The sequence below is a fragment of the Solea solea genome, chromosome 1 (assembly GCF_958295425.1).
Source record: "Solea solea chromosome 1, fSolSol10.1, whole genome shotgun sequence".
NCBI lineage: Eukaryota > Metazoa > Chordata > Actinopteri > Pleuronectiformes > Soleidae > Solea > Solea solea.
Genome location: NC_081134.1, coordinates 3,449,507 through 3,465,009, shown reverse-complemented (window position 1 = coordinate 3,465,009; position 15,503 = coordinate 3,449,507). Strand labels below are relative to the sequence as shown.

At 39.7% G+C, this 15,503-nt stretch overlaps 1 protein-coding gene across 2 annotated transcripts in view; it reads right to left on the bottom strand.

The window, feature by feature from the left end:
• lig1 (ligase I, DNA, ATP-dependent) overlaps positions 1–15,503 on the bottom strand; it is a 54,961-nt gene that overhangs the window by 36,907 nt on the left and 2,551 nt on the right. The window contains exons 3-10 of one of the 2 annotated variants that reach the window (XM_058649451.1): positions 14,071–14,251; positions 9,072–9,255; positions 7,430–7,561; positions 6,194–6,550; positions 5,920–6,028; positions 4,589–4,675; positions 1,860–1,916; positions 1,218–1,276 (exon numbers count right to left, since the gene is read on the bottom strand). In XM_058649451.1, the coding sequence (XP_058505434.1) occupies positions 1,218–1,276; positions 1,860–1,916; positions 4,589–4,675; positions 5,920–6,028; positions 6,194–6,550; positions 7,430–7,561; positions 9,072–9,255; positions 14,071–14,251 (1,166 nt within the window). The remainder of the gene's footprint in view (positions 1–1,217; positions 1,277–1,859; positions 1,917–4,588; positions 4,676–5,919; positions 6,029–6,193; positions 6,551–7,429; positions 7,562–9,071; positions 9,256–14,070; positions 14,252–15,503) is intronic. The other variant, XM_058649459.1, reaches the window with a different exon arrangement.

The following is a 15,503-nucleotide window of genomic DNA, read 5'->3' as shown; positions in this document are numbered from 1 at the left end:
TAAATATTAGTGAGTGTAAGAAAATATCAATATACTATCATTATTTCATAGTCAATTCTCCAAAGGTTTGTATCAGTATCAAAATATTCGTGACAGAGGTTTTCACTGTTTGACCGTCTCCCCCTCCTTCTACTTCTCCAACTAGACAAAGAACAAAACTGTACATTGTTCATGCATATAATTATGTCAGAGTTCCCACACCTCGGCTGACATCACATTCAAGGACTTTTCAAGTACATTCCAGGACCAACTCCCTCAAATTCAAGGATCACATGTGGTGACACAGCTTAAGATGGGAGGGCAACTTGTAAGAGCCACTAGGCCCACGGTGTCCACTTTTATTGATTTGTAGCATCTGGACAAGTGATTGTCCTTGGGATCTTGGTCAAAGTCGGTCTTTGTCATTTTGTTTGGTGAGATAGAGATCTTGGAATTTTCATTTCCCAGGCATCACGTTGTCATTTAACGCATTGAATCTCACGTCAACGGTGCAGAGAGTGGACAGTGTCCACAACACCGCAAGTAATTATGACTGCGTCCGCCTACTCTACGCTCATCAAGCAGTGCAGGGTGTGAAACAGTAGGTGGCGTTGTGACATACAACCCAACATTGGCGGTGGGAGACATTTCCCTAAAATATCAACTTAACTTCAAAATTCAAGCACTTTCAGTGTCTATTTAGGGTGATTTTCAAAAACTTTCAAGGGCCTTGACACTTTTTATTTATTTTTATTTTTTTCAAATGCCAAACCCTAACCTTAACCTAGATACATCTTAACCCTGACCTTAGCCAGAGCTTCAGAAATGAGGTTCTGCCACATTTGGAAGGGCCTTGATCCCCATGAGGACTACTGGTCCTGACAAGGGCAGAGTTTGTCCCAGAAAAGGTCCTAGATAAGCGATCGAATCATGTACAGACACAGCTCGACATACAGAGAAGGAGACAAACACAGACAGACAAGGTCACATAGACTCAAAGACGACACCATACAAACAACAGAACTTCAGACTTTCCATCAAAAGCACAGAGAGACCAACATGAACTATTGAAATTCCCACAGGTACACACTCAAACACACACCCCAATGAACTGACTCATCCTCCCACTTTTATGTGCAACCTGGCTTCATCATCGTCTCTGTGATATAGTGGCAGGCAGCCAGCTGCCTGTGTAGCTACATCAGCATGCATTATGGGAGAGATAAAACACCATTTACCTGGAGAGAGCAGCAGCACAGAGCGGAGCAGGTTCGACAGTGTCTCGATATTTCTCAGTCTGGGAAAAGAGGTAAGGGATTGCGTTGAGAGAAGGGAGACGAGTTAAATTAATTTTAAAGCCATTTCGTAAATACTGGGAAGCGGGAAATGAGATTTGTCTGACTGGAGGTTTTTTAATCAGAAATGGAGGCTCGGGAGGCAGATGAACAGTTCATCTCCTGCAGCAGGTGGAGAAAATATAGTCATTGTAGGGACGTCATTTGTCATTTAATATCCCCAAAAGTCAAAAAGAGACTTTGTGAAATATGTTTGTTCAGTTTGTACGATTTTGTGAAGACTAACATCTTGAAAACAAACTTAAACATAGGTTCTTGAACATTACTAGAAACTCATACAGTTGCAAAATATTTCCACATTCCCTGCTCATTTTAGGAAATCAATCTAATTTCCTTCCTTCTGCTGGAGCACGCTCCTCTAATCATCCTCCATAAAATTCCCAGCAGAAAGCCTGAGTGGTAATTTAGTAAAACTGCTTAGGTACATGCATATCCTTTGAACATTTAGAGATCACTTTCTCCCAAGCAGCACTCACACTCCCAATGAGGGACAAAACACCTTTTTCTTCCATATGGCGCTCTTACCTGCCAGAGTCCTCTTCAATCTTCTCAAAGGTGCGAGCCACTGCCAAGTACGGCACTCTGGAGAGTGATGAGCATATCGTTAGCAGGTGAAGCAACCACGCCAATTAGTGCTTCAGATGAATGAGCTTTCATTCGGCATCATCAAATCTCACTCACATAAAGGTCACGGCTGATACGGTGGGATAGCTGTGTCTTTACAACAGCTAGGTGTAGAACGATTTTGGTCGGGGAAAATGTGCATTTATGCGCGTTTCCCTCAACTGCAGTACGGCAAATATTGGGAGAAACTGGTGCAAGAACAAGGTGCAACTTCATGACGTAAATCAAGATACAATATGGTGGCATTTCATTGCGGATTCATTTCATTACTGTAGTAATATTTGCTTCTTGCACCAAGTGGAGGAATGCTGTCGTTTCCTCATCAGTCACACATACATACATACATCCTCTCGCCTGCTGTATCCAGTGATGTGACTTTTAAACATCCTCTTTTATTCAATAAAACCGTTTCCATCACACTCATCTAACATTTATACATAAATACACCAATTTCTCAACCTCCCTCAAGCGTAAAAACTTTAATGCAATACTTAAGGACTTTAAAGACGACAATTTTCTGTGTTTCCATTCAGGTGTTTTCATACATAAATTGAAAAAGCTCATAAAAACAGCTTCCCAATGACTGTTGATATGTTAAAAGCAGGATTGTGATGGAGAGTGATAAAAAGGGTTGTCAGATTCATGAAATTTAGCCGAGATGATTTATTATCATGCAAATAATTGTGATTAGCGATTTAGTGGTGCTCCACTCATTTAATGCCCTCAAATCTAAAAAGGAAAGTCTGTGTAAACTGTGGACTCATAGTCTCTTACCCCTCCATCTCAGCAGATTTGGGACACACAACACGTTCACACCAATGTGCAAAACGGAGGGGTGGAGCTAAGTGGTAGGGGCGAGGGGTGGAACGGGACTGATTCAAAAAAAATCTACTACTCAGTAACAATTAGTAGTATAGTAGATGAGTTCTGTTTGAGTATAGAGAAAGTGGGAAAGCAAGAAAGTTAATTTTATTTGACAGTAAATTCTGTCACTTTTCTGTTTAGTGACATGTCGTCACCTCACACTGATGAGATGATGAGAAGCAGCATCCAAAGCTGACTAAAACCAAAAAAAAAATGTCTTCGTAAGCAGCAGGATTTGCACCATGGACCCTGATGTAAAATTCCACAATTTTTTCATGACTTTCCTTTTAAGTCGCAGCACTACAGTGCCCTGAAATTTTTATTTCTTCACGGTTGCTTCATGTTTATTTAAAAAAAAAAAGGCAGCAGAGAGAGAATCAGGATTGTTTTCACATCCGTTTGCCCCAGTGGGAGAAAAAGAAACTAATTTAGTGATGACTGTCATCACTGCCACATCTCAAATCTTGGCTCTTTGGGCCTTTTTATCTCGACTTGACAGGCAGAAGGGAAGAGTTAAAATAAATAACCCTGGAATTACGTGACACAATCATCTCTGTCCACATTGACACTCCAAGCTTCATGGTGCAATCACGTCCTCTACATGAAGAAAAGAACAAAAAATGATTGATTTAAATAAATAAGGTTATTTAGTGCTCCCCGTCACCGAGAGTGATTTATTTATATTCCCTTTGAAGATAATCTCTCGATCACAGTTCCAGAAAAAAAAAGTCCTGGCTTTCACTACTTACGAGGCAAAATGTTTTACGACTCCGAGACAGAAACATACTTTCAACCCCTAAATTTGAAGGCAGGAGCGCTGACCTGTATCAAGCGTCCGAATATCACACACAGCACTGAGGGCTCGTTTAACACCGTTTGGCCCCTTCTGGAGCAAATTAAATATTTTTTCTCCTCTCATTGTTTTCTAGGATTTGGTGGCTGGGTAATTGGGGTTATGTGCATGATTTTTCTGTCAGATGTTTTTTGTTTTTTTTGTTTTAAAGAAACGACATTTTGGGATATTAATAATGTAATATAATATTACCCTGTGTCCGGTCAGTGTATATAGGTCATTTGTTTATCATGTCACTTCTGAAATACAGCTCACTCTGTGTGTAATATTGTTGGAATAAATTGAAGACTGTATGGTTAAATTAATATAATATAATTAAAATTATTTAGAAGTTGCTCTACAGAAGCCACCATCTTGCACAGCCATGTTTCTACAGCAGCACAAACTGACACGTACGGTTTTCCTTTAGCAATATTTCAGTTTCCATGCCAACTTTGCTTGGTTTTGAAAGAGGTATTCACGGAACTAAAGCTGCAAATTGTACTAAATTTTAATCTCTCCAACATGGTGCATAAAAGTGTGATAAGTAGTTACATTATTATTATTATTATAATACACTTTTCACTTAATACGACCACGCAGGGCAACTCTATGATACAGTCAAAGGTGATAAAAGATTTATGCAGCGTTTACAGCCTACAAAGATTTTATATGAATCCGAAAATAATTTTTTTGAACGCAGGCACTTGTCCTCAGTTTGTTAAAATGTGCAGGACAGTGGACACTGATCTCGTCACCAGGCAACAAGAGTAACAGGTTTGTGTCACTGTGTTGTCAAACGAAGAAGCAAGTCGTTATTTTTTACTTCCAGTTGGAAAGTGGACTTAAAGGGAGCATTTTTCTGACATTTACACAAGAAATGTGCAAATAGAGACTAGGTGGGCAATGTAAGTAAGAAGTAGGTCAAACTTACTTCTGGCCTTGTTTCCAACAGGCGTGGTCTATGGGGTGATAGCCCGGCCTGGATGGATTGAAATCCTTTTCTCCTGACGTTGTCTCGCTGAGGGGGGGAGAAAAAAAACAAAACGGTAGAAGAGAGCAAATTAGTGTCAAACTGAAGAGCAGTGACAGCTGTTACAATGACTGAAGCCGACTCGAAACTCTTTGCCGACAGAAAATCATGCATATGATTATCATAACAATGAGACATAACAAGCTTTGCTTGTTACTTGACACTGTATGTGTTAGGAGTTAAACGAAAGAAAAGTTCATCTCAAAAGGGAAAACAAAGCCACTTCAGAAACGATGAGCACATTTTAATTGCGACGCATTAGCCTCGTTAGCCATGTTATAGGAGAATGTATTTTCCCAAAAAACTCAGATGATAAAATAGAATTTGACTGAAGTAACATGAAGGTTCTTTTTCCCCCCTCACACTGGGTGCAAAAGGAACTGAAGTCAAACAAAATATTGTCTGAATTTATTACAAGGAGCTGTGAACTTTCCTTCTTATGCCCATGTCTTCAACACTGTCACACTGAAGGCAGTGATAAAATAATAAATAGGAGGATGAAAAATGCATTCCATTTCTTCTACAGCTAAAAATAGTTTCTGAATGGAATAGTTAACACAACCTCAGAATGACAAAGCAGTTATACAATGCAGCTACTGGTTTATTCACAATTTGCAAAAGCATTGCGGTAAATAAAAAATATGAAAATGTACTGCCTTATATACATCTGTAGAGAATGTACTCTCTTTTTAAATAAAACAAAGGTGTAGAAACCTTTTGATCTGGAAATGCATCTACATACTTAGTGGGAAATATTCTAAATGAATAGATCTTTACTGTTGCTTTCAGATCGGGCAATACGTCACAGTATCAGCCTCTATCGGGTTGACTGTGCACCATCCACATTCAACTGTAGACACTGACACTGCAGGAAGTAACACTTGTTAGTGCAAAAAAATAAATGTTTTTCCCAATGAGCGAATTTACTCAACACAACTGAACACTAACTTACCAAAAAGCAGAAATCTAGCAACCCTGTGTCCTGCACTACGTCCAAAAAGCAGCAATTTCTTACACACAACCAGTTTTAAAAGTAAAATGTGGACAGCCACAATTCCCCATTTTCAAACCTACTTTTATTGTGGAGGCCACGCGTAAACACAGCAGACGTAATGCGTTTTCAAACTAAAGTGATGATAGTGTGGATGCAGCCTCAGCCAGAAGAGAGAACAAACAGGCGTGTGAGGCCATTGCACACAGCTCAGCAACTTCCTGTTGTGCCTTTTCTTTACCTTTTTGTCTCTTTACTTTCCTCCGCTGAACTCTTCCTTTCTGCGCTCCTCCTTTTCTCTCCGTCCTTCTTCTCTTGCTTCTCTGTCTTCACCGCGGCTTTTCTGGGAGCTATTAAAATATAATAAATAAATAATACAGAAAGGTGAGGGTGGAGCAGTTGGTTGGGGGGCAGAGCAGTAATTTAAAATCTTTTCAAACTGATAAAAGCCTAGAACATTTACAGACATGTTTTTTTTTTTGTGCAAGCACAGAGCTATGCAAATTCCTCCTCACCAAAGAAACTGCTGATGGGGGCTTTCTTGGCCTGCTCCTTATCTTTCTGCTCTTTCGCTGCTTGACTTTTCGGGCTCTTCTCAACCTCTCTCGTGTCCTTTTCATCCACCTCCATCTTGGCAACGGCCGGCCCTTTCTCATCATCCATCTTCTCCTTTGCTTCATTTTTCTTTTCCGCCCCCTCAGCTTTCTTTTCTTCCTCATCAGAGCTCTTTCTCTCCACCCGCCTCTCTTCTTTGGCCTTCTCTCGCTCCTCTTTTTCCTTGTTCTCCTCTTCATCAGGGCTGTTATCCTTGGTCACTGGCTTTTCAACTTGTTCTTCCTTTGCTCCCTCCTCCATGGGGTCACCGGGGTTCCCTACACAGGGTGAGTCAGAGAAAATATTAGTCATTGAAGTGATAAATGCCATAGAGATTTGAGGGGTGACAGTTTTTTTTTTTTCTTCTTGAACCACTGTTTGAAGATGGCTAAGATGGAGTATAATGGGCATTTTCAATGAATGCCGCAGGTTATATTTTTCAAGCTCCTCTTTCACCCAGAGAGTCAGGTAAAAAAAAAAAAAAAAGAGTATTGACAAACTTGTAGCACTGAGTACCAGGAGGCAGAGGTGGGATCATGATATGGACTGGGTGAAGAGCCCGACATGAAACGAATATTTTCTCATCTGTACTTTAAAAGGACTAGTGGATGATAGGTGAATCCAGCGGTCACTTTCGGTGTTTCACCAAACAATTTTAGAAAAGAGAGGGGCCATTTCTCTGTCTGCTGAGCTTCTGTGGGTACACTTACTGCTTAAGAGAACGCCGGGTTAAAAACGAACAGTGTTAACTCAACAGAACTCCTTAATCTTTCAAGAATAGTTTTGCCGTCTGTTATCACACACACGTATTTCCACCACACATAAATCCGTCCATCCATCTTCTACCGCTTTATCCTCCACATGAGGGTTGCGGGGGCTGCGCACACAAACAAGTCATTTTATCAAAATACACAAACTAAGGAGACGGAGCCTAATTTGCAGAAGTCGATAACTCAAATGTCAGGGCAGCAAAGTGGAATCATTTTCATGAATCAAATTATGATAAATGTGATGATAATATAGTAAAGAAGGTGTTTTTTGCTCTCTTTCTACAACGTATCCTTCGACAGGTAACAGTTAAATATACATCTTCACTGAGACTTACTTGAGGAGCAGTATTCTGTGATCAGTCTCAGAGAGCAGAGGTGAAAACATACCTGGGCTGTCAGCGACGGGCTCCACACGGGGTCGTTTACTTTGCTGACCCTGCTCCTCCTTGGCATCAGCCTCCTCTCTCTGACTCTCGCTGCCGCTCTCGTCAAGCTTCCTTTTGGGGAACATCTTCCTCGCTGCACATGTCAAGACAAGCATTAAATTAGGAGGAGGACAGGAGGCAAAAAACGAGTGAAAGGCATCCCCAACTGAAATCAAGCTATGGATCAAACCCCAAAAAAATGTGAGCATGAAAACAGAATGAGGCTACTGTCTCGCTCTAAATGTAGGGCAGCAAAAAAAAAAAAAAAGAGAATCACACAGATTCATACTTTACTAATGAAAAACACAAAGATATTATGCAGCACAGCAGCTTATAGTTCCAGTATAATTTCCTCTGTAATTTCATGCAGCAGTGGTGCTTGAGGGAATTTTTTCTTTGGTTTAGGTTTCTCATTCACTTCCACGTTTGTCCTTGTTAGGGTTCCTGGCACAGGTAGTGCCACTGTTTTTCTTTTTAGATTTTATAATGAAAGCATTAACCCAGGACATTAAGAACGCAATTTTGTGGTCAAATTAGGGCATTGCTTTAATGTGATGTTTTCTTCAGCAGCGATGATTGCAGGGTTTCTGTTGTGACTGCACACCACTGCTAAAAAGCAAACGCTGCAGTCATCAAACACAGAGAGAATGGGATGATGATAAAAAGAAGAACGAGCCACTTTTCCTCGCTGCAAAAGTGGGATGAAGAAAACAAAGTGGGCGAGGAGGTGCTTCCCAAATGAAAACAAATCTGCAACATTACAAAACTGTGTGTGCTTAAATTCTCCACTGAAAATACCACATTTCAGCTGTGACATAAATGTGGCTAGTAAAAAGCTCTGCTAAATAAAACTTGGCCATTTTGTTTCACGTTAAATGCAGAGAAATACAAACGTCTCATTCGCATTTCGCAGATAATGAACTTGAATGGGGGGGAAACAGCAGCAGCTTACTCTCACACTTACTATACAAGGTGGGAAATGCTCAAGCTGCCAAGTATTGTCGGCATCCACAAGATAGTAACCACAACATATGTTCAAGCTTCTTTTTTTTATTTTAAACAAAGCTACCAAAGCCTTGCAAACTGAAACTGAAGCAAATAAACACCGACAATCAGGTATAATTATAAGACGCCTTGCTCGGCTGCTTCCATTAACGAGCAGTCAGCAGATGCAATGCATCCAAAGACAATGTAGCAGCAATGCTATTAACACAAATGCAAATACATGCGGGGAAATAATGGTATGGGCTCGAGAGTGTGCTCCTGGTTCAGCAGATGAGATAAATGATGCAGAGTGAAGCACCATCTAGTGTAGTGGTTGTCAATCTAAAGGTTGGGACCCCCCTAGAGATTCAATAGATAAATGGAACAAGGGGGAGGAAAGTGTGCTAAGCTGTTTCTGCAAAAAAAAAAACACTTCCGTTTCTGATAAATGCCTTTTATTTTCTCATTGTGAAATAATGAGCATTTGGAGCCATTAGGCTCCTACTAAGAAGTAATCAAGTAAATGGCTCAAGGCAAAAAGAACATCAATCCAAAGCTGGTGTCAAAGTTCAAAACTTTGGAGGCAAATGTGAAACCTTTGGACGCAGTGTAAAATATACCGTGATTAAGAGACTGACCAGTCTTGCGCTTAACGATCCCAGACGGGGAGATGGAGTTGGGAGTGCTGGGCGTTCCTGGTGAAGCTGAAGAGGCCGGGGTGGCTGGAGTGGCAGGTGTTACAGGGGTGGCTGGAGCTGGTGGTGGAGACAAGGGTGTTGGGACTGCCTTAAACACATCATCCTTCTGAGAAAACAAACAAACAGATGTATTAGTAAACAATGAGTTTTAATGGCTAGAATTACAACTGATTGTCGTTTTTATTTTTTATTTATTTAAAAAAAAAAAAGGTCATGTAGGGTTTCACTTACACTGACCCACGTGACTAAAAACACTATCCCCGCCCTTGCAGCTCTCTCTCACACACACACTCATCACACACGGAGAAGCATGCATGCACACACAAAGACAGCACAAAGACAGCTTATTTCCCCTCTCCACACAAATTGCATGCAGCCAATATCACATGCAAAGAAGTCAGCGAAATATGGAGTTCACCAACAGTTCATATCAGTGGTGTGGTCTATGTGATATGGAGGTATACACTGTACAGCCACTACAGAAGGGCCAGGGTTTCTGTATAACCGCAGCTTGCCAACTCCCCTAATAACATCATCTTCATCTCCCTCCCTTTTAATTATCTTAACAGCAAGGCACCATCGCTATGTACGCCCTCTGCCGCATACGCCCCCCCCCCCCTCCGTCACAAACTGCAGGCTGGTCTGTGGGAAACACTCTCCAGTGTGCAACAATTAGTGACACTGCATAGTCCAACAGAGGACCTCTCCACTCAACTGTCAATTTCCCAAGCACATCAGAGAACTAAGAGAGGATGTAATCATAATGTCCCTTATCTCCATGTCATTTCCTCCCTCCCCTCTCTTGACGCAACAGTTTTATGTGGGAGGAGCCGTTCTTCGTGGCTTATGGCCCTTTTCCACTATGGTCCCACTTGGTGGTCCATGAAAAGCAAGACTTACTCTAAGACAGCTATGAAAACTAAACAATTGGTATTTTAGACCAATTTTACACTTGTATATGCGTATACATGACAGTTTATTCAGGTTCTTCTAGATGTTACACACTGGACCTTTAACTACATGAACATCTGGGTACAGAATAACATACAAACAAGCACTCATCATATTTCTACTGTGGTGAGTTGCCATCATCGGGAAACTTGTGAACAAGGTAAGCGCTATTAATCTAGCGCACCAGCATTCAATTTTTTTGAAGTAGCACAAGGGGGAGTTGGCAATCTAGGTCAAGGGCAAGGTTTGGGTTTATTAAAATGAAATGTCAGTAGAACCTGCAGGAGGAATTCATGTGACCCTTCACCCAACACATCCAAACATGTATTCATCTAATCACTGATCTCCAGGTAATAGTAGTAAACTAATGTCACTGTCAAATACTAAATACTACATGTGTTTTTCAGGTCATACCAACAAAGGCTTTATCAAATTGTGCATTACAGTATGACGCCGTGTGTTGTAGATGATACAAGGTCACCTTTGATCTAGGCCGACTATAACCAGCTAACAAATGGTCAATTATTATCCCATGTCTTGTAATTTATAATTATAAATAATCGTACTTGTCAATATTTGATGATTTGGGCGTGGGTTTTCTCCACCAATGAAACGGTTCCAACAAGATGTGAGTACACGGTGGAATAGCACCTATTAAATGCTGGAAAGCGAAATTTGGCTGCATACAGCGCAGATAATGAACTCCCCGCGACATTCACTTCACACCAGAGATCATTCTCTCTCTTCTATGCCCCCTTTGAACAGTTAACTAAAGAGATCAGCTCATCTGATGCATCCGTTATTCCCTTAATTGCAGCACTAAAGTGTCTTCTACACAAAGAGGTTGAGACGGACCACGGAGTGAAAACAATGAAGAGTGTGCTCTTGAGTTTCTACTAAGATTTACTCACGACTGTACTCGATCCTTGTCATTAAGAAGCGGGGATAAAGCTGCACACAGAGAAATTATCCAGAAAAAAAAAAAAAAGGCCCGTCTGTCTTTCATTTCGGTGCATCCCTAATCTCCATAAGTTGCCCTGTGATGGACTGGTGACTTGTCCTGGGTGTACCCCACCTTTGGTACACCCAGGACATGTCATCCCACCCGTGTTTATACTGATGATAATCTCCATTTACAAATGCTACAAAAAAAAAGCAGGAATTATTAAATATTATTGTATTAAATATCCTTAATGTGACGTCTCCTACAAATGAGATCATTCAGTCTGCTGCGAATGACAAAAAAAGGGGGTTTAACGGGAAAAGCTGAAACGTCAGTGAAGCCTGCGAGGTATAATATCTCAGCTTTTTACAAAGTGCTAGAAAAGCACTGCATCCCTGAAAGAAACCAACCTCCATCAGTGGAAAATCAGTTTGTTGTTCAATGAAGCAAATTGTTTAGTGAGGCCTGTTAGAGAGAACATTACTGGCAACTATTTCCAGAGAGAAGTATTAAGGCCGGTGAATTAAATGTCTGGAGATAAGATACGATACCTTTATTGTCACTGCACAGAGCACAATGCAATTTGTAGCTGTCCTAATGGTGCATTCACTTAAAATGGAGAGCAAAGAAAGTAAAATATTTAAGGCATAAAAATACAAGTTTAAGCCTAAAAACGAAACAATGCAGTAGACAATCTTATTTAATAACCATTAATAACCGTTATAGGCGGGAAGAACTTCAAGATCCCGAGTAAAGGACAAAAGCAGAAATACACTGGTGATTTCACAATGAAGTTTCTATTCAAATGTCTAGACTATTATTCGATTAATCGTGTATCAATCAATTACTAATTTCATCTTCAACTATTTTGATAATCGATTAATCGGTGTGAGTGTTCTTTCAATAATTAAAACAAACATTCTGATTTTTCAGCTACTTAAATGTGAATATTATCTGATTCCTTTGCTCCGTGTAACATATAAATCATTAAAATCATTAAAATCATTTTGGTTTGTGGACAAAACAAGACGAGAAAATCATCATTTCCAGGTTTGGTATTACAAAAAAAAAAATCCCTTTTCTAAACAGAAGCTATGTTTAGTTGAACAACACAGAAAATTGTTGCGCATTGCCGCGCGTATTCTACTATTTAGAATAGGTTTTGGCTTGATGACCAGTAATTGCCAATCGTTTCTTATTCTTTATGCAAATGAAAATAAATATTTGTTTGTTATGGATTTTACTAATTAATTAATAAATTTTTGGTCGAATATATTCGTCCACCTAATATCTCTGATGGACAGAGGAAACAAGACATTTCAAAATGTCAACTCGAGAGTGGAAAATTTAAACTGACATTTTCAGCAGTGATCGAGGCGTCACCTGCAGTCAGGCTCCTATTGGTCAATAGTCAGTCCACTCCATATGTGCCGCACTTATATTACCTACACCATGATATATTGAAGAAGAGCTGAAACGGGTGATTGAGATCATTAAATGCTCAGGAAAATAAAAATTGCTATCGGCGATATGATTCACGATATGAGAGGGAATGGTAATTTTTACACAATTACTCTCATTTTCATTTGAATAACATTTGAAATGATTACTGTGTTTTCATCTACTCTGCAACTAACGATTATATTCATAATCCATTTATCTGAGTACTTGTTTAGTCCATAAAATGTCAAAAATAATTTGATCACCCTTACCTATTTTTACTCATTATACTGTTGCTACCCTTGTTTTGTACTAAAAACTTGAAAAATAAAAGTATAAAAAAATATTAATAATTATAATTTGATCAGTGTTTCTCAAACCTGGAAATGATTAAGTTCTTTAATGTGCCCACAAATTAAATTGATTCCGTTTTTAATAATTTTTTACTTGTTATACGGCGCAAAGACACCAGAAAATATTCACAATTAAGAAGCAGAAAACTTGTTTAAATTCTTCTTAAAAAACACTGAAACCAATAAATCAATTATTGAAATAATTGGTGTTTCATTTAAGTAATTGATTAATAATCGATTCATCGTTGCAGCCCTACTTTTACCCTAATGTAGTTTGTGTTGAGGTTTATTCCAGTGAAAGAAAAGCAACTGATAAGTTATGTTATAGGCCTTTTTCACATTTTATAAACCAATAATCATTATTAGGTCTGCAACTAATGATCATTTTCATAGTCGACTAATCTGCGCAGTAATTTCTCCATATATTTGATTAATTGTTTGGTCCATAAAATGTCCGATGGGTGTTTTTCCCAGACCTCAAAATGATTGAATTTTCTCAAATGTCTCAAAACCAAAATCACAGCAGCTGAATCTTGTTTTAATTGGTTACAGAAAAAAAACAGATGAATCTATGATCAAAATGGATGTTGATAGGTTTAGTTATCTATTAATCCTTACACTACTAGTGAAAATAACAAATCTGCTGTGCCATGAGACTGATCGTAGTCATGAGAAATAATTTAATCCCAGACGACAAACATCTCATGTCCAACAGGATCTTTTCCCTGAGTGAATAATGCAAGAGCTACAGCCGACTCATTACAAACAACACTTAAAGGGTTCGTAAGTGTTTATCAGACAGCAGGTGGTTGATCGACAGCCGAGGCTGTAAATCAGCTCTTTTCATCGTGCCATTTGTTGAATATTGCCTTCAAAACTGTGATTCCCCATACAATTACTGCGCCTTTGTGTTATGTTTTTTTTCCCCTTGCCATTAAATTTACAAAAGGCACTGATCTGCCCACAGGAGTTCTGCTGCTCTCATTAGGCTGCGCTTGTAAAAAGTGGCTTTTACAGCATTTTCTTTGAACCACACACTGTTTCACTTACTTTTACATTGTACAAATAAAAATAGAAGACGACTGGAAATTCACCTCTTACTATATCACCATCGGAAGAACGTCACATAAAGTAAGTCTGCTTTGTTTCTTGAGCATAATGGTGCAACATGAAAACCTGTTTGTGCCAATTTCCAGCTGATGTGTTGAATTGGCGAGTGTCAAGTGCTTTTTACCTTTTCCGTCTTACTCGGGGCCTCTTTGTCTCCTTGTCCCTTGGTAGCGACTTGTTCTTTAACAACGGGCGTCTCGTCATCGTCACTGTCCAGGATTTGACGGCTGCGCTTGGCAACCTTCTTGACGGGTGAATCGGCGTCCTGCGCGCCGTTCTGCACCTTGAGGGGGCTCTTCAAAGGTCTGGAGGTGAAAACACACGCACGGTCAGTACAGTCAGACCAAAACTGTGCAGTGCATGACAACATCATACTAGAGCTGAAACAGTGACTCGATTATTAAATTAATCATAAACTATTTTGATTATGGATTAATCTGTTTAAAAAACAAGATTTCTGATTGTTCCAGCTTCTTAAATGTGTGTCTTTGCTCCATATAACAAAGAAATCATTCAAATTGAATCATTTTGGTTTGTGGACAAACTGACACTGATCAACCTTTTTTTTTTTAACATTTTATGGACCAAGCGATTACTCGGTCAATCGAGGAAATAATTGACAGATGAACCAATTACGAAAATAATCGTCAGTTGCAGCCCAACATCGAACGCGACACAACAACACAACAGAGCTCTTCCAACATCCAACAGCTCTTTTTTCCTGCTCTGTGGCTCTTTGTCTCAACGAGACTCGATATGAGAATAGACTGCAGGCGTTGAAGAAAAACGGTCACAAAGGAGTGATGCTTTTCTGTTGTGGGCGGAGCTGGTCTTGCTCCTCCTGGACCGGACCGAACCAGAAAAGAAAGATGGAATGGCACTAATCATTGTACCAACTAAAGCTGTTTTGGTCTGGGCAAGTTCGAAGGCATATCAGCACCTAATGTAGCAGAGGCAGACACTGTTCCTTCTGCAAATTGATTTCCCACTAGCGCTCGTGTCCTCAGCCAAGGACAGTCGTCCACTTAAAAACAGCGTAGTCCAGCTACAACAGGCATGTCCAAATTACGGGCCCGCAGGCCGTCAGATTTTATACAGCCCGCAGCTTCAGTTTTATAATGTATTATTTATGGCCAGGGACGGACTGGGACAGAAAACCAGAAACCAGAGTCCAGCGTTCACGTCCTGGCTGTGACAGACAGATACAAGCATTCACCTCTTTGTTGTGTTGTTATCCGACTCTAGCTTTACATTCGTTTACTCCTGTGTGGCTTAGATTTGGTTACATAGGCATTTAAAAATGACAATGACAATAAAATTGTTATAAAACAGTGCATTTGTATGCAACCTTTACTGTAAAAAATTATTATTTTCCAATTATGCAACCATACGGTCTGCTGTTGTAAGACATCACAAAATTCATGTAAATACAGTCGTGAGGCAGATTTGTATGGCGCTGCTTTAAAAGGCACAGCTACAAGGTGATATATCCAGAAATAAAAACCACAGGCAAAAAAGAAATGAAATGAAAAACGAACAGATCATTATATAATGATG